This window comes from Hemitrygon akajei, chromosome 7 (genome assembly GCF_048418815.1).
Source record: "Hemitrygon akajei chromosome 7, sHemAka1.3, whole genome shotgun sequence".
Taxonomy (NCBI): domain Eukaryota; kingdom Metazoa; phylum Chordata; class Chondrichthyes; order Myliobatiformes; family Dasyatidae; genus Hemitrygon; species Hemitrygon akajei.
The window spans coordinates 10,345,607-10,371,398 of record NC_133130.1 but is presented as its reverse complement, the minus strand read 5'-3'; the positions used below and the strand labels follow the sequence as shown (position 1 = coordinate 10,371,398).

General features: G+C 43.3%; 1 protein-coding gene across 1 annotated transcript in view; it reads left to right on the top strand.

Moving 5' to 3' along the window:
* The window catches only part of LOC140729955 (uncharacterized), a 74,023-nt gene that overhangs the window by 21,202 nt on the left and 27,029 nt on the right, over window positions 1–25,792 (top strand). Inside the window, exons 3-5 of the mRNA XM_073050126.1 lie at window positions 8,057–8,201; window positions 17,848–17,891; window positions 23,757–23,800. Of these exons, the coding sequence (XP_072906227.1) occupies window positions 8,057–8,201; window positions 17,848–17,891; window positions 23,757–23,800 (233 nt within the window). The remainder of the gene's footprint in view (window positions 1–8,056; window positions 8,202–17,847; window positions 17,892–23,756; window positions 23,801–25,792) is intronic.

The following is a 25,792-nucleotide window of genomic DNA, read 5'->3' as shown; positions in this document are numbered from 1 at the left end:
TCCCTTGTAAATTCAGTTTGTTTAGTTTCAGAAACAATTTTGTCACGTCTTAATTCCTTTTCAGCTCGGGTTCCAGCCATCATAATTAAATCGAAAATCCTTCACTAAAAGTAATAAATTTTCAAAGTTCAAACAAATGTAGCAGTGGAAATTAGATTGCAAAAGGGCAGAGAAGAGCCAACAAGCGTCTCACTCCATGAGCTGCCAGAAGAGACCCCACGTCCAACTTTGCTGCAGCCGTGACACTAACTCTGATCGACAGTGCCACGCCCCCACCTTTTTTGCCTCCTTCCCTTTCCTTTCTAAAAACATCTAAAACCCGGCCCTTGAAGTAACCATTCCTGTCCCTGAGCCATCCAAATCTTTGTAGTGGCCACCATATGATATCTCCAAGTACTGATCCACTCTATAAGCTCATCCGCTTTGTTCACAACACTCCTTGCATTAAACTAGACACATCTTAAGCCTTCGGTCTGAGCGCATCCTTTCTCTATCACCTGCCTTTTCTCCCTTTAGAACATAGAACATAGAATAGTACAGCACATTACAGGCCCTTCGGCCCACAATGTTGGACCGACCCTCAAACCCTGCCTCTCATATAACCCACCACCTTAAATTCCTCCATATACCTGTCTGGTAGTCTTCTAAACTTCACTAGTGTATCTGCCTCCACCACTGACTCAGGCAGTGCATTCCACGCACCAACCACTCTCTGAGTGAAAAACCTTCCTATAATATCCCCCTTGAAATTCCCTCCCCTTACCTTAAAGCCATGTCCTCTTGTACTGAGCAGTGGTGCCCTGGGGAAGAGGCACTGGCTGTCCACTTTATCTATTCCTCTTAATATCTTGTACACCTCTATCATGTCTCCTCTTATCCTGCTTCTCTCCAAAGACTAAAGCCCTAGCTCCCTTAATCTCTGATCATCATCCATACTCTCTAAACCAGGCAGCATCCTGGTAAATCTCCTCTGTACCCTTTCCAATGCTTCCACATCCTTCCTATAGTGAGGCGACCAGAACTGGACACAGTACTCCAAGTGTGGCCTAACTAAAGTTTTATAGAGCTGCATCATTACATCACGTCTCTTAAAACCTATCCCTCGACTTATGAAAGCTAACACCCCATAAGCTTTCTTAACCACCCTATCTACCTGTGAGGCAACTTTCAGGGATCTGTGGATATGTACCATCAGATCCCTCTGCTCCTCCACGCTACCAAGTATCCTGCCATTTACTTTGTACTCTGTCTTGGATTTTGCCCTTCCACCTCACACTTCTCCGGGTTGAACTCGATCTGCCACTTATCAGCCCACTTCTGCATCCTATCAATGTCTCTCTGCAACCTCCAACAATCCTCTACACTATCTACAACACCACCAACCTTTGTGTCATCTGCAAACTTGCCAACCCACCCTTCTACCCCCACATCCAGGTCGTTAATAAAAATCGCAAAAAGTAGAGGTCCCAGAACAGATCCTTGTGGGACACCACTAGTCACAACCCTCCAATCTGAATGTATTCCCTCCACCATGACCCTCTGCCTTCTGCAGGCAAGCCAATTCTGAATCCACTTGGCCAAACTTCCCTGGATCCCATGCCTTCTGACTTTCTGAATAAGCCTACCGTGTGGAACCTTGTCAAATGCCTTACTAAAATCCATGTAGATCACATCTACTGCACTACCCTCATCTATATGCCTGGTCACCTCCTCAAAGAACTCTATCCGGCTTGTTAGGCACGATCTGCCCTTTACAAAGCCATGCTGACTGTCCCTGATCAGACCATGATTCTCTCAATGCCCATAGATCCTCCATCAGCTTTCCCACCACAGATGTAAGGCTCACTGGTCTATAATTACCTGGACTATCCCTACTACCTTTTTTGAACAAGGGGACAACATTCGCCTCCCTCCAATCCTCTGGTACCATTCCTGTGGACAACGAGGACATAAAGATCCTAGCCAGAGGTTCAGCAATATCTTCCCTTGCCTCGTGGAGGAGCCTGGGGAATATTCCGTCAGGCCCCAGGGACTTATCCATCCTAATATATTTTAACAACTCCAACACCTCCTCTCCCTTAATATCAACATGCTCCAGAACATCAACCTCACTCATATTGTCCTCACCATCATCAAGTTCCCTCTCAGTGGTGAATACCGAACAGAAGTATTCATTGAGGACCTCGCTCACTTCCACAGCCTCCAGGCACATCTTCCCACTCTTATCGCTAATCGGTCCTACCTTCACTCCAGTCATCCTTTTGTTCTTCACATAATTGAAGAATGTCTTGGGGTTTTCCTTTACCCTACTCGCCAAGGCCTTCTCATGCCCCCTTCTTGCTCTTCTCAGCCCCTTCTTAAGCTCCTTTCTTGCTACCCTATATTCCTCATTAGACCCATCTGATCTTTGCTTCCTAAACCTCATGTATGCTGCCTTTTTCCACCTGACTAGATTTTCCATTTCACTTGTCACTCATGGTTCCTTTATCTTCCTCACCGGGACAAATTTATCCCTAACATCCTGCAAAAGATCCTTAAACATCGACCACATGTCCATAGTACCTTTCCCTGCAAAAACATCATCCCAATTCACACGTGCAAGTTCTAGCCTTATAGCCTCATAATTTGCCCTTCCCCAATTAAAAATTTTCCTGTCCTCTCTGATTCTATTCTTTTCTATGATAATGCTAAAGACCAGGGAACGGTGATCACTGTCCCCCAGATGCTCACCCACTGACAGATCTGTGACCTGACCCAGTTCGTTACCTAATATTAGATCTAGTATGGCATTCCCCCTAGTCGGCCTGTCAACATATTGTGACAGGAATCCATCCTAGACACACTTAACAAACTCTGCCCCATCTAAACCCTTGGAACTAATCAAGTGCCAATCAATATTAGGGAAGTTAAAGTCACCTATGATAACAACCCTGTTATTTTTGCACCTTTCCAAAATCTGCCTCCCAATCTGCTCCTCAGTATCTCTGCTGCTACCAGGGGGCCTATAGAATAGCCCCAATAGAGTAACTGCTCCCTTCCTGTTCCTGACTTCCACCCATACTGACTCAAAAGAGGATCCTGCTACATTACCCACCCTTTCTGCAGCTGTAATAGTATTCCTGACCAGAAATGCCACCCCTCCTCCCCCTTTCCCCCCTCTTTATCCCTTTTAAAGCACTGAAATCCAGAAATATTGAGAATCCATTCCTGCCCTGGTGTCAGCCAAGTCTCCGTAATGGCCACTACATCATAATTCCATGTATCTATCCAAGCTCTCAGTTCATCACCTTTGTTCCTGGTGCTTCTTGCATTGAAGTACACACACTTTAGTCCTTCTACCTTACTACCTTTACACCCTTTATTCAGCTTCTCCTTCCTCAAAGCCTCTCTATATGTTACATCTGGCTTTACTCCATGCACTTCTTTCACTGTTCTATTGTTCCAGGTCCCATCCCCCTTGCAAATTAGTTTAAACCCTCCCGAACCACACTAGCAAACCTACCTGCCAGGATATTGCTCCCCCTTGAGTTCAGGTGCAACCCATCTGATCTGTACAGGTCCCACCTTCCCCAGAAGAGATCCCAATGATCCAAAAATCTAAAACCCTGCACCCTGCACCAACTCCTCAGCCACGCATTCAACTGCCATCTCCTCCAATTCTTGCCATCACTATCACGTAGCACTGGCAGCAATCCTGAGAACGCCACCCTTGAGGTCCTGTTCTTCAGCCTCCTGCCTAGTTCCCGAAACTCACACTTCAGGACCTCATCCTTCTTCCTGCCTATGTCGTTGGTACCAACATGTATCACTTTGCTTTCCCTCTCGTACCAGGATGTCATGCACCTGGTCAGAGCCCAATATGTACCACAACCTCTGGCTGTTCTCCCTCCCACCACAGGATATCTTGGACATAATCTGAAACATCCTGGACTCTGAGAAACCATTTTGAGCTATGTAATGGGTAAAGATTCCAGGCAAACAAAGGACAGAGAATCAAGAATGTACTCAAACCGCCTGGTAAAGTGCAGCGTCCCCACTGACCCCTAGGAAGTCACTGGCAGATGACTGACTGGTCAAAGTGGAGACAGAGAGACAATTAGAACCGTCAGTCCATGCAGAGGAAGTGTACAAACGTCTGTGTAAACAGAGGGAGAAACACACAACCTGAACTGACCATTTGCCCCTCCCCATCAGTGACAGAGTGTCAGCAGTCACCTCACAACCCACAAACCAACACAATGTCACAGTGAGTAGAACAGCGGCCTCACTGTTACAGTGTCCCGGCTTGAACCGTGACCTTCAATGCAGTCAGTGTAACGTTTGCTTTCTCTCCCTGTGGTTACAATGGTTTCCTCTCACTGTCCAAAAACATGCTGGTTGACAGATCACTGGTGGGTGAGTTGTCAAACCTCGGGTGACTTGATGGGAACATGGAGATGATAAATGGGATTAAGCTAGGTTTAGTGAAGGGGTGGGCAATGGATGCTGGGACTCACTGGGTCTGTTTCCATGATGTTCTGTGTATTCCCATCCTCCCACTTCCTTATTCTGGCCTCTTCCCCCTTCCTTTCCAGTCCTGATGAAGGGTCTCAGTCTGAAACATCAACTGCTTATTCCCCTCTCACGGATGCTGCCAAGCTGCTGAGTTTCTCCAGCATTTTGAGTGTGATGCTCTGGATTTCCAGCATCTGCAGAATCTGTTCTTTCATTATTTCCATAGATGCTGCCTGACATGTTGAATTCCTCCAGTCATAGATGTGTAAAGTGCAGAAACAGGCCCTTCAGCCCATCTGGACGATGCCAAGACTATTTAAACTGCTTACTCCCATTGAGCTGCACCGGGACCAGAGGCTTCCATATCTGTGTACTTATCCAAACATCTCTTAAACATTGAAATCGAGCTCACATGCACCACTTATGTTGGCAGCTCATTCCACACTCTCATGACCCTCTGATTGAAGAAGTTTTCCCTCATTTACTCGGATTTTAATAAGGTGCCACACATGAGGCTTTTTAACAAAATAAAATCCTATGGCTTTACAGGAAAGGTACTAGCACAGATAGAGGAGTGGCAGACAGGCAGGAGGCAGCAAGTGGGAACAAAGGGGCCTTTTCTGGTTGGCTGCCAGTGACTAGTGGTATTCCTCAGGGTCAGTATTGGGACCGCTGCTTTTCACATTGTTTGTCAATGATTTAGATAATGGAATTGATGGCTTTGTGGCAAAGTTTTCAGATGGTATAAATTTAGGTGGAGGGTTAGGTAGTATTGAGGAAACAATTCGACTGCAGAACTTAGAAAAGTTTGACCAAAAAAGTGGCAGATGGAATTCAGTGTTGGGAAATATATGATAATCCATTTTGGTAAAAGGAACAATAGTGCAGACTATTGTCTGCACCTCTGCACTCAGAGGTGCAGAGGTACTTGGGAGCCCTTGTGCAGGACTCCCAGAAGGTTAATTCATAAATTGAGTCTGTGGTAAAGAGGCAAATGCAATATCGTTATTCATTTAAGGGGAATAAAAGCAAGGAGATAATGCTGAACCTTTAGAAGTCACTAGTCAGGCCACACTTGGAGAATTGTCAACAGTTTTGGGCCCCGTATCTCAGAAAGGATGTGTTGTCATTGGAGACAGTACAGAGGAAGTTCACGAGGATAATTCTGGGAAAGAAGGGGTTAACATATGATTAGCATTTGGCAGCTTTGGGCCTGTACTCACTGGAATTTAGAAGAATGCATGGGGATCTCATTGAAACCTACTGAATGTTGAAAGAACTAGATAAGGTGGATGTGAAGAGGATGTTTCCTATGGTGTGGATATCCAGAACTAGAAGAGAAAAAGACCTTTTAGAACAGAAGTAAAGAGGAAATTTGTTCGACAGAGGGTAGTGAATCTGTGGAATTCTCTGCCACAGACAGCAGAGGAGGCCATGTCCATGGGCATATTTAAGGTGGAAGTTGATTGTTCCTGATCGGTCAGAGTTTCAACGGATATGGCGAGAAGGCAGGTGTATGGGGTTGAGTGGGATCCAGGATTAGCTATGATGGAATGGTGGAGCAGACTTGATGGGCTGAATGGCCTAATTCTACTCCTATGTCTTATGGTCTTATATCTGAGTTGCTAGCTCCTGTAGTTTGGTTTAATTAACAAACCAGCTACCTAGTGTTAGTCTCATTGCCGTAGGGCATAACACAGCTGTAGAAACAAGATGAATAACCTGTCTCTGTGAATTATGGAAATAACAAAAGCAGTGGGACATAACAACACATCTCCTGGCTGATGTCTTGCACATTTTGTGGAATGCCATAAATTCCACAGGATTAATGTATAAAAAAAGACGGTGACTATTGCTCTTTGGAAGACTGGTGATCGTACTGTTAGTGAGCCACATCTTCCCTTATTCATGAATGAAGTTATTCTTTAGACTCTTCAAGGTCCATGTCCAATTTACTTGTGACTGACTTTACATTCCCTAATGGTGTCCCTTTTTACCCACTCAATACTGGTCAGTGCTGGAGGCCACCAGGGAATTAATTGGTGAGGCAAACATTAACATCACTGCCCTTGGAGTTTCACAACCTGCACCTTTGATTAAAATGAGAGAAATAAATTAACATTGCAGATGGAGGTCATTGTAGAAACTAGCCAGTGTTATTGATGTTCAAACTGCAACTCATTCAGAACACCACGGCTGGCTTTTAAACAAAAACCAGGATGGGAGAGCATATCACTGCCATCCTAGCTACTCAGCATTGGCTTCCAGTATCTACTAGAAATTATTTTAAAATTCTCTTACTTGTTTTTAAAGCTCTTAATAGTCTGGGACCAGAGTACATCACAGAATTGTTTTTGTTTTATAATCCTGCTCGAGCTCTCTGGTCTTCTTCCGCCAGCCTGTTAAATGTAAACAATCTCCCTCAAAAGATAATTAGCAGATCATCTTTTTATCACTACATCCTTCAACTGTGGAATTCAACTCCGAAAGCTATAAGGGATGCAGACTCAGTTGACACTTTTAAACATCAGATCAAAATCCATTTATTTAACAGTGCTTCTAATCAATTTTCATGATTATGTATTTATTTTTATAGTCATGTTTGTACTTTGTCCCATTGTCTGTATGAAAAGGGCTCTGTAAATAGATTATTATTATTATTAATAACCTTGATGTTTCTTTCCTTCCCTACAATAGCAGCACAGTAAGTCCATCCTTCAGCACGGTGCTCTCCTCCCTTACTGACTGTAAATGAGGTGTCTTTTTCTTCTTTTTGTTTTACGGCAGTTGGCACCCAGCTTAATGGTGCATTACCACCACTTTCTGTTCCGGAGTTTGGATCAGACGATAGACTTACATTCTGAATATATATATATACACACACACACACACACACACACACACACACACACACACACACACACACACACACACACACACACACACACACACACACACACACACACACACACACACACACACACACACTTTACCCTTCCTTCTTTAGCCATCCTAATACCCTATTCCTGCTTATCCATCATATCCTGTAAAAAACCCCTGTATCCCTTAAGAAAGCTAAAAGTACCCTGACCTGTACCCTCTCACCCATGCCCAGTAACCCTTTTAATGTGAATTTCTGTACCTCCAATTCCATTAGATTAATTCTCATCATCTCTCTCTGTATCCCATACTTCCTGCAACTTAAAATTACATGTTCTACTGACTCCTCTTCCTGACATTCCTCACACAAACCTGTCTGCCGTTTCCCTATCATTTTCAATGTTTTGTTTAGTGCACAGTGCCCCAGCCTTAACCTAGTTCACACAGTTTCCTCTCTTCTGTATCCACTGCCTACCCTAGTACCTGTAACACTCTTTTGTATTTGATATAAATGCCTCCCTTTCCCCTCTCTGTCCCATCTTTCTTGCCACATTTGTTTGATTTTTTTGAGATGTCTAAGGGAGAACTATCAGCCTCCAATGTTCACATATTAAACCTGCCATTCAAAGGACAATTCACATTACCAGTGTTAAACTGTACATCAATCTTTGCTATTTTTCAGAAGCAGATGAAGGTGGGTCTTGGAAAGTCTTGGCCAGTATTCTCGCCAGTATCCTCATACTCATCCTTTTATTCTGCATCTTAGTAACAGTAATATGCTATGTGAAAAAATGGGCATGTTTTCAAAAGAGATTAACACCAGAAGGGTAAGTAAAATTTTATTATGAATCTTATTTCAACAATACTGAATCAAACATTCAAAGGAAAACAAATTGAATCTGAATGAAACAGTCATAGAACACAGAAGTTCCACTAGGATGTTGTCTGGGATGAATCAGTTCAGTTATGAGGAGAGACAGGAGAAGCCGAGTCTAGTCTCCCTTGGCCAGGAGCTCAAGGGGGATGATTGAAGTGTGTAAAATTATGAGGAGCATAGACAGAGTATAGACTGCAGAAAACTCATCCCCATATCAGGGGTAGATAAAATTTGAGAACATGGACAAGGTGAGGAGGAAGAGACTCAGAGGGGATATGCCAGGGCCTCTTCAACCAGAGAGCGGGAGTACCAGAACACATTGCCCGAGAGAGTGGCTGAAACTGGGTCACTGATGGAAGGGTCAATATTGGTTGGCATGCAGTGCAAACACATAAAATTACTGTAAATTCAAAATAAAAAGGTTGAAACAATGAATAACAAAACAGTGTCCATAGACCATTCAGAAATCTGATGGCAGACTTTAGAAACCATTTCTGAATCCCTAACTTTAACCAGGAAACAGTCTTACAAAGAGCAGTTTGTTCAAGTAAAACACAAGGAACTCGAAGTGATTATAGAGTTTCATTAAACAACAATTAACCAATTCAAGTGCTTACGAAACCTCAGAGCCCAACGCTCTCTAGCACCACGCAGGCCCAAAGAACTCATGACAGGAGGTGGTACAAGAGCCTGAAGCCACACACTCAACATTTCAGGATCATCTTCTCCTCTGCCATCAGATTTCTGAATGGACAGTGAACCCATGAATTGTACCTCACTATTCTTTTTGTTCTGTTTTTGCCAACTTAGTTAATTTCAAATTTTATATATATATACTTATTGTAATTAAGTTTATAATTATTAGATATTACAATGTACTGCTGCCACAACACAACAAATTTCATGACACATGCCAGTGACATTACACCTGATTCTGATTTTCCCTGACGGTGGTAACAAGTAGGGGGATGTCTGGATGGCGAGGGTCCTGAATGATGGATTTCACAAGCCGGGGGATGTCTGGATGGTGAGGGTCCTGAATGATGATGCCACCTTCTTGAGGCCCTGCCTCTTTAATAGTCCTCGATGACGGGGACGGTTCTGTTCCCCAGCTGGCTGAGTCTACAACCCTCTTGCAATGTGTGTGTTGGAACCTCTCATCAGTCTGTTGTACAACGAGTCACAATGCACTGCACCGTCCATCTGTAGACAGTCGCAAGAGCTTTCAGTGATGTACCAAATCTCCTCAAACTCCTACTTTTGCTGATCTGTCCACTTCATGATGTGTTGCGCCACAGATAGATGTTTTATTTATTGAGCTACCATGTGGAATCAGCCTTTCTGGCCCTTTGAGCCATGCCACCCAGCAAACCCCCAAATTTAACCCTAGCCTATTCATGGGATAATTTACAAGAACCAATTACCCTACCAACCGGTACGTCTTTAGACTGTGTGAGGAATCAGGAGCATCCAGAGGAAGCTCACACCATCATGGGGAGAGTGTTGTGCTACCATGCTGCCACCTTCTGAGATGCTGATACCGAGGAACGTAAAGCTGCTCACTCTTTCCACTGCTGATCCCTTCATCACTTCCTTTGAAAGCTCTTGTGTAAAGCCCTGACCTCTGTCACCCAGAAGGACATCGAGCACATGGAATGTCAGCAGAGGGCCAACACAACCCTCACTTGGAGATACGATGTCATTCCTTCATTGTCAATGGCTTTGAACCCCAGATCACCTCACATGAAATAAATTGTTCACTGGACAAACTGTAGCAATTGAACGTGACAGTGAACTCCCTTCACTAGGTCTCTAAGAATGAATATTTAATACAGGCATGTCTGATTTAAGGACGTTTTTGTTCGTTTTGTTTATTTAGATACAAGGTGAAAACGAGTAAAAGTCAGATAGATAGATAGATAGATAGATAGATAGATAGATAGATACTTTATTCATCCCCATGGGGAAATTCAACATTTTATCCAATGTCCCATACACTTGTTGTAGCAAAACTAATTACATACAATACTTAACTCAGTAAAAATATGATATGCATCTAAATCACTCTCTCAAAAAGCATTAATAATAGCTTTTAAAAAGTTCTTAAGTAGTTTACTTAAATACATTAAATACAATCAACCCCGGCACTTTAACATATCTTACTCCTGGCGGTTGAATTGTAAAGCCTAATGGCATTGGGGAGTATTGACCTCTTCATCCTGTCTGAGGAGCATTGCATCGATAGTAACCTGTCGCTGAAACTGCTTCTCTGTCTCTGGATGGTGCTATGTAGAGGATGTTCAGGGTTTTCCATAATTGACCGTAGCCTACTCAGCGCCCTTCGCTCAGCTACCGATGTTATACTCTCCAGTACTTTGCCCACGACAGAGCCCGCCTTCCTTACCAGTTTATTAAGACGTGAGGCGTCCCTCTTCTTAATGCTGCCTCCCCAACACGCCACCACAAAGAAGAGAGCGCTCTCCACAACTGACCTATAGAACATCTTCAGCATCTCACTGCAGACATTGAATGACGCCAACCTTCTAAGGAAGTACAGTCGACTCTGTGCCTTCCTGCACAAGGCATCTGTGTTGGCGGTCCAGTCTAGCTTCTCGTCTAACTGTACTCCCAGATACTTGTAGGTCTTAACCTGCTCCACACATTCTCCATTAATGATCACTGGCTCCATATGAGGCCTAGAACTCCTAAAGTCCACCACCATCTCCTTGGTCTTGGTGATATTGAGACGCAGGTAGTTTGAGTTGCACCATATCACAAAGTCCTGTATCAGTTTCCTATACTCCTCCTCCTGTCCATTCCTGACACACCCCACTATGGCCATGTCATCAGCGAACTTCTGCACATGGCAGGACTCCGAGTTATATCGGAAGTCTGATGTGTACAGGGTGAACAGGACCGGAGAGAGCATGGTCCCCTGCGGCGCTCCTGTGCTACTGACCACCGTGTCAGACCTACAGTCTCCCAACCGCACATACTGAGGTCTATCTGTCAAGTAGTCCACTATCCAATCCACCATGTGAGAGTCTACTCCCATCTCCCTGTGTCCCTGTGAGGATCACCACTCCCTAAAGCCAGTCAGTTAGGCTGTTTTGCTCCTTTTCTCCAATATCTCCACGTGTGTCTCAGTCCCATCATTATCAATGCTGCTTTACCTTTGCCATCTTCTGCTGAACAGAAACTGCTGGAATTAGCACTTGACTCAAATTTGGCAGTGTGGAAGGTAAGGAATGTTGATCAGCAGGCCGTCTGGGCAGTGCCATGGTAGATGGAATTGAATGCTTCATTTTGGAACATCAGGAGAAGGGTGGGGCATACGCAATGAATGTGAGGACACTAACAAGTATTGAGGAATGGAGGGACATTGATGTAAAAAGTACAGAGAAGGTTCACTAGGATATTACCAGGATATTATCGCCTCAGTTGTGGGGTAAGAATGGAAAGACTAGATTTGTTTTCCCTTGAGAGACAGACAATAACTTGTGTGACAGAAAGAAGGGACACAAAATGCTGGAGGATCTTAGCAGGTCAGGCAGCATCTATGGAGAGGAATAAACCATCAACTTTTCCGGCTGAGACATTTTAGTGGGATATAAAATTAACCTTTCCAGCCAGAGGGCAGCTGGAGATTGGAATGCTCTGCCTGAGAGAGTGGTGGAGGAAGAGCCTCTCACAACATTTTATTTATTTATTGAGATACGGAACAGAATTGCGCAATCATAATCGATTGAAAACGGACGTGGGAGCATGGAGGAACATCGGGAAATCTCCAGGAAGACCTTCTTCGTTGCTGCTGCTGCTGTGAGGTCCGGGACTCTGCTGGGAAGAACAGACCCCCAGTCCTCGGGGTCTCATTGCCGATGGCTGTTGGCGGGGCCATCTTAAAATGCTCGGCAGAGGATGGTGCTCGGAGAAGCTGTGCCGGAGGAGATGGTCGTCGGCTTGGAGGTTTGACGGACTTGGAGTCCGCTGCGGTCAGGTCGCTTTCGGTGTGTGCTGCGTCTGCGAGGCTGGGTTTGACGGAGCTTTCACTGTGTTCTGCGTCTGCGAGGCTGAGTCGGGCAGCGCCGTGGAAGTCCATAGCGGAGGTATTCCCTTCTGCCACCAGTGTGGGATGGCGAGTCTGTCAGGACCCTGGGGACTTGTGGAAACTGTGTGGTGATTTCTTTTGAACTTATAGTCCTTTAACATCTTTGGACTATTTTTACTGTGCCCATGGTCTGTTTTTTTTAATCAATTATGCTATTGTTTGCACTGTTGTAACTATATGTTGTAACTATGTGGTTTTGTGCAGGTCTTGTAGCTTCAGTTTTTGGTCTTGTTTGTTTGGTGGATTTGGAGCTCCTTTCTGGGGAACGTGCTAAGATGGTAGTGCGATATTAATATGCAGCAGCCTCTCCAGACTCTGGATTGGGGATTGCCAAACGTTACGTGGATTTTCTGGTGTAGTCTGTTTTGTCACGTGCTTTTGTGATATCATTCTGGAGGAACATTGTCTCATTTTTTAACTGCATTGCATTTGTGGTTTCTAAATGACAATAAACTGAATCTGAATCTGAATAGGCCCTTCTGGCCTTTCGAGCTGTGCCACGCTCAATCCCCAATCTCACCCAGGCCTAATCACAGGACAATTTACAATGACCAAATAACCTACCAACCAGTATGTCTTTGGACAGTTGGAGGAAACCAGAGCACCTGGATGATTCGCATGCAGTCATGGGGAGAAAGTACAAACTCCTTACAGGCAATGGCGGGAATTGAACCGACGTCGATGGTATTGTAAAGTGTTGTGCTCACTACTACACTCCCATTGAGAAGAATATCAATGAGTGTTTGAATTACTGGGACCATCAACAAAGGGCTGGAAATGGAATTGATGAAGAGATGGGTCAGTATGTACAGGGTGGGCTGAAGGAACTGTTTCTGTACAGTAAGACTCTATCCAATATACCCATATTAACATCAGCCTCTGTGCTGACCAAGTACATGGGTTGACCAGCTGATACCTCACCTCCACTATCAGTTTGTCCTCCTTCCGCTCTCCCCATCTCTCTATTCTTGTGTCTTCCCCATTCCATTCCAGTCCTGATGAAATGTCTCATCCTGAAATGTCAACAGTTCATTCCTCTCCATAGCTGCTGCCTGACTTTCTGAATTCCTCCAGTATTTTTTGTGTATAACATTGGATTTCCATCATCTGCAGGATCTCCCCTTTTATTGAAATCATCCAGTCCATTCCTATCTTAATCCTGGTAACCCTGCTGTATCATGCATTGGGGTTGAGAGTAACCCAAATAAGAAGAAATTTTCAAATGTAAGGAGGACACTACTTTGGCTGACAAATGAACTCGGAGCCAAAGTAAAAGCAAAGAGAGGACACACAGGGAAGCCACAGCTGGTGGGAAGACAGAGGATAGGGGAGATTTTAAAAACTTGCAGAAGGAAGCTAAGAAGGTCATTCGGAATGAAAAGATAAATTATGAGAGGAAGCTGGGACTAATATCAAAGAAGATATTAAAAACTTTTTTAAGTATATAAAGGGTAAAAGAGAGTCGAGGGTAGATATAGGACTAATGCAAAATGATTCTGAAGATATTGTAATGAGAGACACAGAGATGGCAGAGGAACTGAATGCGTATTGTTACGTATTCAGGCAACAATAAATATATATGAGTTAGGCAAGGGTTTTTATAACAAATAACACATTTATTAAACACTGAAAACAAACCCCCCAAAAGTAAACAAACACTAGCTTAACCGGAACTCAGCTGCTGTGCAGCAGATTCACAGTTCTTAATAGCGTTGCAATTCAAACAGTTCTTAAAGCGGTATTGAAAAAAAAGTTCTTTAAAGCGGTATTGAAAAAAAAGTTCTTTAAAGCGGTATTGAAAAAAAACAGTTCTTTAAAGCGGTATGCCGAAAGTTCAAAAGCTCACAGTCCATTTAAAAGGAGAGACTTTTTAAGGTGATTTAAATTCTCTTCCACGTCGTTGTCCTTCGATTCCCGGCGTCGAACTTTCCCACGAATACTTTTATGAAACGTAATGGTTTAATGGCACTAACCTCTTCTTCCACACTCTGTCCACAATCTCCCGCTATCCCAGCGGAGATTAACACGAGAACAGTCAACGAAATCCTTCCGAATGAGGATCAAATAAGGTCGAAACCGATCCACCTCGAAAATCGATTCTCCTGATCTTTATCTTCCAAATTCTATTTCACTCTCCACCAGCAAAGAAACCGCCGGCAATGACCTTTTAAACTTTAGGCATTATATAAAACTTCATTTTTCAACTAAACTGCGTCATCACATTAAATCACGCAGTGACATGAAGTCAGCTTAGCAAATCTAGCCACGAACTGCCCCACCTGACAGGGTGGGTCTTCCTTTTATAACCTGTAAAAAAAACCTGTCACATGACCTCTACTGGCGGGAAAATGACGTCACTCCACCATCACAAGACCATTACCTCAAGTCCAGTATAACTCCAATCCCAGTCACGTGACAAGGGTACCACTGTCACGTGTCACGGGTACGTAACAGTATTTTGCATCAGTCTTCACAGTGGAAGATGTCTGGACATTCAAGAGTGTCAAGGAAGTGAAGTATATGCAGATGTTTGTCTGTCTGTCTGTCTGAAAATTACGAATGAGAAGGTGCTCAGGAAGCTTAATGTCTGAGGGTGGATAAATCCGGACCTGCTGGAATGCACCCTCGGGTTCTGAAGGAAGTAGTTGTAGAGATTGCAGAGGCATTAACAATGATCTTTCAAGAACCAATAGACTCTGGCATTGTGTTGGATAACTGGAAAATTGCAAATGTTACTCCAGTATTTAAGAAGGGTGGGAGGCAGCAGAAAGGAAACTATAGACCTGTTAGCATGACATCAGTGGTTGGGAAATTTTTGGAATCGATTGTTAGAGGTGAGATTATGGAGTACCTGTAGGCACATGACAAGATAGGCCTAAGCCAGCATGATTTCCTGAAAGGAAAATCCTGCCTGACAAACCAAACTGCAATTCTTTGAGGAAATTACAAGCAGGATAGACAAAGGAGATGCAGCAGACGCAGTGTACTTGGATTTTCAGAAGGGCTTTGACAAGGTGCCACACATGAGGCTGCTTAGCAAGATCAGAGCCCTTGGAATTACAGGGAAGTTACTAGTGTGGGCGAAGCATTGGCTGGGCGGCAGAAAACAGAGAGCGGGAATAAACGGATCCTATTCTGGCTGGCTGGCAGTTACCAGTGGAGTTCTGCAGGGGTCGGTGTTAGGACTGATGTTTTTACAATGTATGGCATGTAAGGTAGTGTTGAGGAAATAGAGAGCCTGCAGAGAGACTTAGACAGTTTAGGGGAATGGGCAAAGAAGTCCCAACTGCTCAACAGACAACGCCATTGCCACCACCCTCCACCTGGCCCTAACCCACCTGGACAAAAAAGACACATACGTTCGGATACTGTTGATAGACTTCAGTTTGGCATTCAACACAATCATCCCTCAGAAACTGATTGGAAAGCTGAGCCTACTGGTTCTGGACACCTTCCTCTGCAACTGGATCCTGGACTTCCTGAGTGGGAGACCTCAGTCAGTCCAGATCAGGAGCAGCATCTCCAACACCATCACACTGAGCACAGGGACCCCCCAGGGCTGCGTGCTCAGTCCACTGCTGTTCACTCTGCTGACCCACGACTGTGCTGCAAAACACAGCTCGAACCATATCATCAAGTTCGCTGATGACACGACCGTGGTGGGTCTCATCAGCAAAAACGACAAGTCAGCTTACAGAGAGAGGAGGTGCAGTGGCTAATGGACTGGTGCAGAGCCAACAACCTGTCTCTGAATGCGAACAAAACAAAAGAGATGGTTGTTGACTTCAGGAGGGCATGGAGCAACCACTCCCTGCTGTATATTGATGGCTCCTCGGTAGAGATCGTTAAGAGCATCAAATTTCTTGGTGTTCACCTGGTGGAGAATCTCACCTGGTCCCTCAACACCAGCTTCATAGCAAAGAAAGCCCAACAGCGTCTCTACCTTCTGCGAAGGCTGAGGAAAGTCCATCTCCCACTCCCCATCCTCATCACATTCTACAGGGGTTGTATTGAGAGCATCCTGAGCAGCTGTATCACTGCCTGGTTCGGAAATTGCACCATCTCAGATCACAAGACCCTGCAGCAGACAGTGAATTCAGCTGAGAAGATCTTCAGGGTCTCTCTTCCTGCCATTACAGACATTTACACTACACGCTGCATCCGTAAAGTGAACAGCATTATGAAGGACTCCATGTACCCCTCATACAATCTCTTCTCCCTCCTGCCGTCTGGGAAAGGGTACCAAAGCATTCGGGCTGTCACAACCAGGCTATGTAACAATTTCTTCCCCCAAGCTATCAGACTACTCAATACCCAGACCTGGACTGACACCCTACTGCCCTATTGTCCTGCTTATTTTTTATTGTAATGCCTGCACTTTTTTGTGCACTTTATGCAGTCCTGGGTAGGTCTGTAGTCTAGTGTAGTTGTTTTTTTTCTCACTCTGTGTTGTTTTTTACATAGTTCTGTCTAGTTTTTGTACTGTGTCATGTAGCAGCATGGTCCTGAAAAACGTTGTCTCATTTTTACTATGTACTGTACCAGCAGTTATGGTTGAAATGACAATAAAAGTGACTTGACTTGACAAAGAGATTTGAGAGTCCTTGTGCAAGATACACTGAAGGTTAACCTCCAGATTGAGCTGGTCATGAAGAAAGCAAATGCAATGTTGACATTCATTTCAAGAGGTATAGAATACAAGAACAGGGATGTGATGTTGAGGTTCTATAAGGCACTTGTGAGACCACACTTCATTGTGTGCAGTTTTGGGCTTTCTATTTTGGAAAGGCTATACTGACATTAGAGAGGGTTCAGAGAAGATGCACGAGAATAATTCCAGGAATGAAAGCATTACTGCATGAGGAATACCTGGCAGCTCTTGGGTTGTATTACGTGGAGTTCAGGAGAATGAAGGCACATCTCATAGAAACATTCCAAATGTTAAAAGGCCTGAGCAGATTAGATATGGCAAAGTTATTGCCCATGGTAGGGGTTCTCGGACAAGAGGGCACAACTTCAGGATTGAAGGATGTCCTTTTAGAACTGAGATGTGGAGAAATTACTTTAGTCAGAGGATGCTAAATCTGTGGAATTTGTTGCCATGAGTGGCTGTGGAGGCCAAGTAATTGAGTGTATTTAAGGCAGAGATAGGTTCTTGATTAGGCAAGGCATCAAAGGGTATGGGGTGAAAGCAGGGGAATGGATATAACTGGAAAATTTGATCAGCCCATGATTGAATGATGGAGCAGACTTGATGGGCCAAATGGCCTACCTCTGCACCTGTATCTTATGGTCTTATGGTCTAACTCCATCAGGAGTACTAAAACTGACAGGAAACAGACAACCATTACTTTCACAAAACTGCATTATACAGGAAAAGATAATCTGACCTCTTTAACTTCTCATAAAGTTGTCAAGTTGTTTTTAAGACATTAACATTTGTCATATAACTAATTCATTAACATTATCTTCTTCACTGTTTCCCCAGGTGCTCTATTGAAGATCAGAACACAGTGTATGCCAATGTTACAGGTAAAAAGTTCATTTCAGTTCTCAGATTGGGAATTACTTCACATGATAATTATGTTCAACAATGATTCCCAGTGCAGGACAAGGGAGTAATCAATTGTTTTATCATCCTCAACGTCAACTCCAGTCCTGCCTTTTCACTTCTCTTTAATATATGCAGACAAATAAACATTCCTTAACCGCTGAAATAGAGAAGGGTAAAGATTCACAAGCCACATTAAAGAAAATTCATTGCAACGTCGTCCTAAATAATGGACACCCGTACACACAGACCATACCGAGCGATAGATATGGAGTGACAATCTCTACACTATTGCCTCAATTCCAATCAGATCCTGTATCCAAACAATCGAAATGTAAGCACTCAACAACTGTTTCAAACCAGAGTACGGTCTGCTAGAGTGCACTGTGCATTCTGTCTACTGACACAGACTGGCATACCATCAGTTTTGAGCTGACTTAAAAAAATTCTCAATTCATTCAAATTGCCTAAAGGTGGTCATTTTTATGGTTGAATTAATGCAGAATTTTACCAAGACCAATACGAGCAAAGACTTTCAAATTCTCATCCACTTGACCTTGGTTGAACTCACACCTGTGATTCTGAGCAAACTAAAGGACATACAATAATTTCTTCGACGAATCCTTTACTCCCAATTGAAAAGACAACTGAAATCAGCTTTGCCCAGAAGAATTAGTCTGCAAGGTGCTGCACACAAGCTAAGTAAGATAAGAGCCCATGGTCTTACAGGACACGGATAGAGCATTGGCTGACTGCTGAAGGCAGAGTGGGACTAAAGGGGGCCTTTTCTGATTGGCTGCCGGTGATGAATAGTGTTCCACAGGGGTTGGTACTGGGATTGATTCTTTACACATGATACTATTTGTCAACAATTTGGATAATGGAATTGATGGTTTTGTGATAATGTTTGAGAATAATACAAAGATAGGTGGAGGGGCAGGTAGTGTTGAAAAAGCAGGAAGGCTACAAAAAGACTTAGACACATGATGTATGGTCATACACTTTGGTAGAAGAAATAAAGACATAGAGTATTTTCTAAATGGGAGAAAATTCATAAATCAGAGGTGCAAAGGGACTTGGGAGTCCTTGTTTGGGATACTCTAAAGGTTAACTTGCAGATTAAGTCGATGGTGAAGAAGCGAAATGCAATATTAGAACCATAGAGCCGTAGAACACTACTGTATGGAAAACAGGCCATTCAGCCCTTCTAGTCTGTGCTGAAATATTATTCCGTTAATCCCATTGACCTGCATCCAGTCCATAACCCTTCAGTCCATAACCTCTCCCATCCATGTACCTATCCAATTTATTTTTAAAACTTAAGAGTGAGCCCACATTTACCACATCAGGTGGCAGCTCATTCTACAATCCCACCACTCTCTGATTGAAGAAGTTCCCCCTCATGTTCCCCTAAACCAGGGGTCGGCAACCTTTACCATTGAAAGAGCCATTTGGACCCGTTTCCCACAGAAAAGAAAACACTGGGAGCCACAAAACCCGTTTGACATTTAAAATGAAATAACACTGCATACAACGTTTTTTTTTGCCTTTATGCTATGTATAAACAAACTATAATGTGTTGCATTTATGAAATCGATGAACTCCTGCAGAGAAAACAAAATTACATTTCTGCATGCAACAAAAACATTTTGAACTCCGAAAAAAAGATGTTGGGTTGAAGGTTACTTTTAAGTAAAATACTCAATGTCTATTTGAGTCCTTCTTGTATTTATGAAAAACGCCGAACTTAAATTGTCCGCCAGCAGCAAACCAAAAATAATGTCAGCCAGCTGTCAACCTGAAAAATAAAAGGACTATTTAACTGAACAATGAAAAAATATGAATATACGTAAAATAATAGGCAATTAAAATATTTATCATACTTGGTTAATGGGATTTCTGCTCCTGGACCTCAGCGCACAGCGTCTGCACATCAGGGCTGTATGACGTCACCTTCATCTTTACACAGGATCGCAAGCTGTCATCTGTGAGGCGTGCACGATGTTTGTTTTTAATAAAGTTCATGTTGGAGAACACCTGCTCACATACATATGTGGATCCAAAGATCGACAGGACTCCAAGCGCATACTTTTTAATGTTTACATAAATGTCGGGGATAGCATTCCATGTTTTGAATACAAGTTTGTCCGGTTTGGGGAGGTTTTCAATATCACTCCATTTGTGATTCTGAGCAAGAACGGCCTTCTGACGGGCAACATCTTCAAGGTCTGCTGTCAAGCGTCTAAACTTGGACACCCATATGTCTTTGTCGGCTATGTCGGCCAGTTCCATCTCAAGATCAGGTTGACTCACACCTGCCAATGCAGTCGTATTCAGTAGGGATGGATTGATGCTTAGAGGAGTGACCGGGAAGGATAATGTGTTTTTTTCCTCTCTGAACTCACAGAAGCGTTTCCCAAACGATGTTTGCATTGCGATGATTGCAGAATGTAAATACTCCGAATTTATCATGACGTGAGCTTGTTTGAACTCTTTCAAATTGGGGAAGTGAGACAATGTGCCTTTCTGTAAATCTCTGGCAAGCACTGTCAACTTGCGCTCAAATGCCAAAACATCCTCCAACATGTGCAGGGCTGTGCGTCCTTTCCCCTGAAGAGCTGTGTTCAGCGTGTTCAGGTGCGCTGTCATGTCTACCATGAAGTGTAGCTTTTCCAGCCACTCTGGCTGTTCCAGCTCAGGAAAGGTGAGCCCTTTGCTGCCCAGGAAAGTTTTCACTTCTTCCAGACACGCGACAAAGCATTTCAGCACCTCCCCTCTGGACAGCCACCGGACTTTGTTGTGCAGCAGGAGATCAGAATATGCGCTTTCCAGCTCGTCCAGTAACAAACGGAATTGACGGTGATTTAAACTTTTTGCCATTATTTTATTGACAATCTGAATGACAACAACCATTACTTCTGTGCATTCTGGAGGAAATTGTTGAGCACACAGTGCCTCTTGGTGCAAGATGGAGTGAAAAGTCAGCAGCTTTCTGTCCAGCGACTTCTGCAGTAAAGCCACAAAACCCTTGTGCGCTCCTGTCATACTTGGTGCCCCATCAGTAGCTACTGACACCAGGTGGGTGGTCTTTATTCCTTTGGCTCTTAAACAATTCAAGACAGCCTCACAGATGTCCTCCCCCCGTGTTTGGCCTTTTAGAGGTATCAACTCAATCATTTCTCCCTGTGGCCCGGCAGAGTTTACATACCGGCAGAACAGCGCTATTTGTTCAATATCACCTTTGTCTTTAGACTCGTCACAGGCAATCGAGTAGGCCACAGCTGAATTGATGTCTTTAATTTGCTGTCTTGTGATGTCTTCTGCCATTTTTATGGTTCTGTCTTTGACAGTCTTTGCAGAGAGGGGCATATCCCTGATTTTCTGCACAATTTCACTCTTGTTTTTAAAGTCCGTGAATAGATGTTCTGAAATCTTAATGAAAGATTCTTTTATATATTCACCATCTGTAAAACTGCTTCCCGTGCCTGACTATTTCCTGAGCAGCAACAAAACTAGCATATGTAGTTGATTTTCCAGACTTCATCCACTTCTTGAAATGATTTTTGCTCAGATCAACCTTCCGCATCAGTTCCGAAACAGCTTTTTTTCTCTCATCTCCATCCGGATATTTTTGAGCAAAGGCTGCATGTTTATTCTGGAAATGTCTTGCGACATTTGACTTTTTGTTGTTTGCTAGTTTCTCATTGCATATTAAGCATACCGGTAAACCAGTCTCGTCAGCAGTGAAAGCAAATGAATCTGCCCACGTATCATTAAACGTTCTGTTTTCTTCAGTCTCTTTTGTTTTTTTAGAATTCTCCATAGTTAGCTACCTTGGATCGAAAAATTAAAGAAATCGCGCACTGGCGGGTGTCAGGCATTGGCAGTGGTGACGTATATTAATAGCGACAAAAACACGTTTTATTTAGATTGTACAAGATCACCATAATCTTCAAATTTAGAATTACATTTCAAAAACTAACAAACTAACATAAAATACATTCTAATTAAATACTCATCATTTATTTTCCAAAGCCACAGGGAGGCGCAGCACAGAGATGAAAGAGCCACATGTGGCTCCGGAGCCGCGGGTTGCCGACCTATGCCCTAAACCTTTCCCTTTTCACCCTAAACCCATGTCCTCTCATATTTATCTCTCCTAATCTAAGTGGAAAGAGCCTATTCACATTTACTCTGTCTATACCTTCATAATTTTGTAAACCCCTATCAAATCCCCCCTCATTCTTCTGCACCCCAAGGAATAAGGTCCTAATCTGTTTAATCATTCCCTATAACTCAACTTCTGAACACTGGGCAATATCCTTGTAAATCTTCTCTGCACTCTTTCAATCTTACTGATATCCTTCCTGTAGTTAGGTGACCAGAACTGCACACAATACTCCAAATTTGGCCTCACCAATGTCTTATACAACCTCACCATAACATCCCAACTCCTATACTCAATACTTTGATTTATGAATGCCAGGATGCCAAAAGCCTTCTTTACAACCCTGTCTACCTGTGATGCCACTTTCAGGGAATAATGTATCTGAACTCCTAGACCCCTTTGTTCCTCTGTACACCTCAGTGCCCTACCATTTACTGTGTATGTCCTACCTCGATTTGTCCTTCCAAAATGCAACACCTCACACTTGTCTGCATTAAATTCCATCTGACATTTTCTGGCCCATTTTTCCAGTTGGTCCAGATCCCTCTGCAAGCATTGAAAGCCTTCCTCGCTGTCCACAATGCCTCCAATCTTAGTGTCATCAGCAAACTTGCTGATCCAATTTACCACATTATTATCTAGATCAGAAAGATCCCTTCAGAGGAGGAATTCATTCGGCAGAGGGTGATCATAATGAATTAGCATTCATTTTGCAAGAACTAGCATATAAAAGCAAGGATGTAATGCTGGGCTATTATATGAGGTATTGGACAGAAACATTTGGAGTATTGTGAACGGTTTTGTGCCCCTTATCTGAGAAAGGATAGAAAGATAGAAAACCTACTGCACAATACAGGCCCTTTGGCCCACAAAGTTGTGCTGAACATGTTCCTACCTTAGAAATTACTACATTGGAGAAGATCCAGAGGAGGTTCACCAGAATGATTCCAAACATGAACATAATAACGTATGAGGAGAGTTTGATAGTTCTGGGCCAGACTTTGCTGGAGTTTGGAAGAATGAGGGGAGATCTCATTGAAACCTATCAACTATTGAAGGGCCTCAATAATGTGGATGTGGACAGGATGTTTCCTTCTGTGATGGGAATCTAGGATCAGAGGGCACAGTCTCAGAATATAAGGATATCCCTTAGAGAAGGAATTCCTTCAGCAGAGGATGATGAATCTGTAGAATTTATTGTCACAGATACAATAGCTGTGGAGGCCAAGTCATTGGGTATAGATAAGTGAAGGTTAACATGTTCCTGATTAATAATAGCATCAAAGATTGTGCAGAAAAGCAGATGAACAGGGTTGAAAGGGATAATAAATCAGCCATGATGGAATGGTGAAGTCGACCTGATGATTTGAGTAGCCTAATTCTGTTCCTCTGTCTTATGGTTTACACTTTTGGCCTTCATTCCCCAAATAAGGCTTGATGCAGCCTGAATAACACAAAAACAATCAATTCTGTCCTTTGAGTCACGTGTGAGTCTTGCTTGCCATGCCCCTGTGGAGGCTCTGATGGGAAATGTTTCACGTGGCATGTTCTGCAGTTTGCTGCCCCTATCTGAATGCGCTTGATAAGGGTGGATAGAAGACCATTCATCACAATGTGATTTTGTTTCAGTTATTATTTGTGTGCAGCAAACCTCAAACAAACTCTCATTTTATTTCAGCTGAAACCAAGGTGAATACACAGGCAGCTACAAATGCTACTGTGGTAAGTAACTTTCTTTAATATAACATTGATGAATGTTTTCCATGAACACTTGTACTTCCTAATAAATCAAGTATTGAAAGTCTGTTAGATAAACACCATTACTTCCTCTTTACCCTTTTACTTAGACACTAATATGAATCAGCAGTAGGAACAGGCCCTTCTGCCCCGCTGTTATAAGACTATTTCTACTCTCCTCTACTCGTCTATTTCACCTCTACTTTCTGAGGAGGGTGAAGAGAGCTGGACTTTGCACATCCATACTCATGTCATTCTACAGATGTACAGTAGGGGGCATCCTAACAAACTGCATCACTGCACGGTACAGAAACTGCACTGCTGTGGACAGGAAAGATCTACAACAGGCAGTCCAAACTGTCCAACACATCACCAGCATCATCTGCCCTCCATCAAGGACACAGATACAGAAAGGTGCTGCAACAGGGCCAGGAACATCATGAAGAATCCCTCCCACCCTGCTCATGGACTGTTTGTCCCACACCCGTCAGGCTGCAGGCTATGTAGCATCCACACCAGGACCACCAGATCCGAAAACAGATACCTTCCCCAAGCAGAAAGACTGATCAACACCTCCACCCACTAACCACCCCTCCACATCCTAACCACCACTGATTATCATTTCCTGTCAGTCACCTTATGTACAGACAGTCCTGTACCTAATAACACTTTATGGACATATGATCAATCGATGTATAAAATCTATTTATATAAGTATTTATATTTATTTTACTTTGTCCTCTTCTGTATTTGTGCTGTATGAAATCCAGAGTAACAATTATTTTGTTCTCCCTCAACTTGTAAAATGGAAATGAAATTGAACAATCTTGAATCTTGAAAGGATCCCCTGTAGGATAAGACCCTTGACTCACAATCTACCCGTTATGACCTTCTACCCTATTGTCTGTCTGCACTGCACTCTCTCTGTGACTGTCACACTTTATTCTGCACTCTGTTATTGGTTTATTTTGTCCTACATCAGTGCACTATGGTAATGATTTGATCTGTGTGAACAGTGTGTATGTTCTTCAGTCTACCTCAGTACATGTGGTGATGATAAACCAATTTAACAATTTACCGTCAGACCTGCCCTATTGTTTATTAAGGTCATAGTGGTTCAATTGTAACTGCAACTCCAAGATCCCATCTCCTCCCAGTAACTTCTCTTCCCTTTGATTATCAAGAGACCATCTCTTACTGTTTTAAAGATTCAAAGGCTCTGCTTTCAGTGTCCTTTGAGTAAGAGAGATCCAAACACTCAATGCTCAGAGAATAATAAAATTAACTCCTCTCCAAATCCTGAGGCAAATTAGTGTGGATAAATCCCCAGAGCCTTACAAGATGCTCCCTCAGACCCTGTGGGAGGCAAGTGCAGAAGTTGCCGGGGCTCTAGCAGAGGTATTTGAAACTTTGTTGGTGACAGGAGAGGTACCAGAGGATTGGGGAATTGCCTGTTTAATGAAAAAGCTCTAAGCATGACCAAGGGAATTATAGGCAAGTGAGAGAGACATCACTTGAAAAGTGATTGGAAGGTTTTCGAATGGACCCGACATTTAAATATTTTGGATAAACATGAACTAATTAAGAATTATCTTTATGGCTTTGTGCATGGCCTCCACAGTGCCTGTGGCAAAGAATTCCACAGATTCACCACTCTGGCAAAAGAAATTCCTCCTTATCTGCGTTCTAAAAGGATGCCCCTCTATTCTGAGACTGTAGCCTCAGGTGTTAGACTCTCGCACCTTAGGAAGCATCCTCACCACATCCACTCTGTCAAGGCCTTTCACTATTCGATAGGTTTTGATGAGATCCCTCCTCATTCTTCTGCATTCCAGTTAATACAGGCCCAGAGCTTATCAAATGCCTTTCATAGGACAAGCCATTCAATCCTGGAATCATTTTTGTGAACCTCCTTTGAACCCTCTCCAGTTTCATTACATCCTCTCTAACAAATGGGGCCCAAACTGCTCACAATAC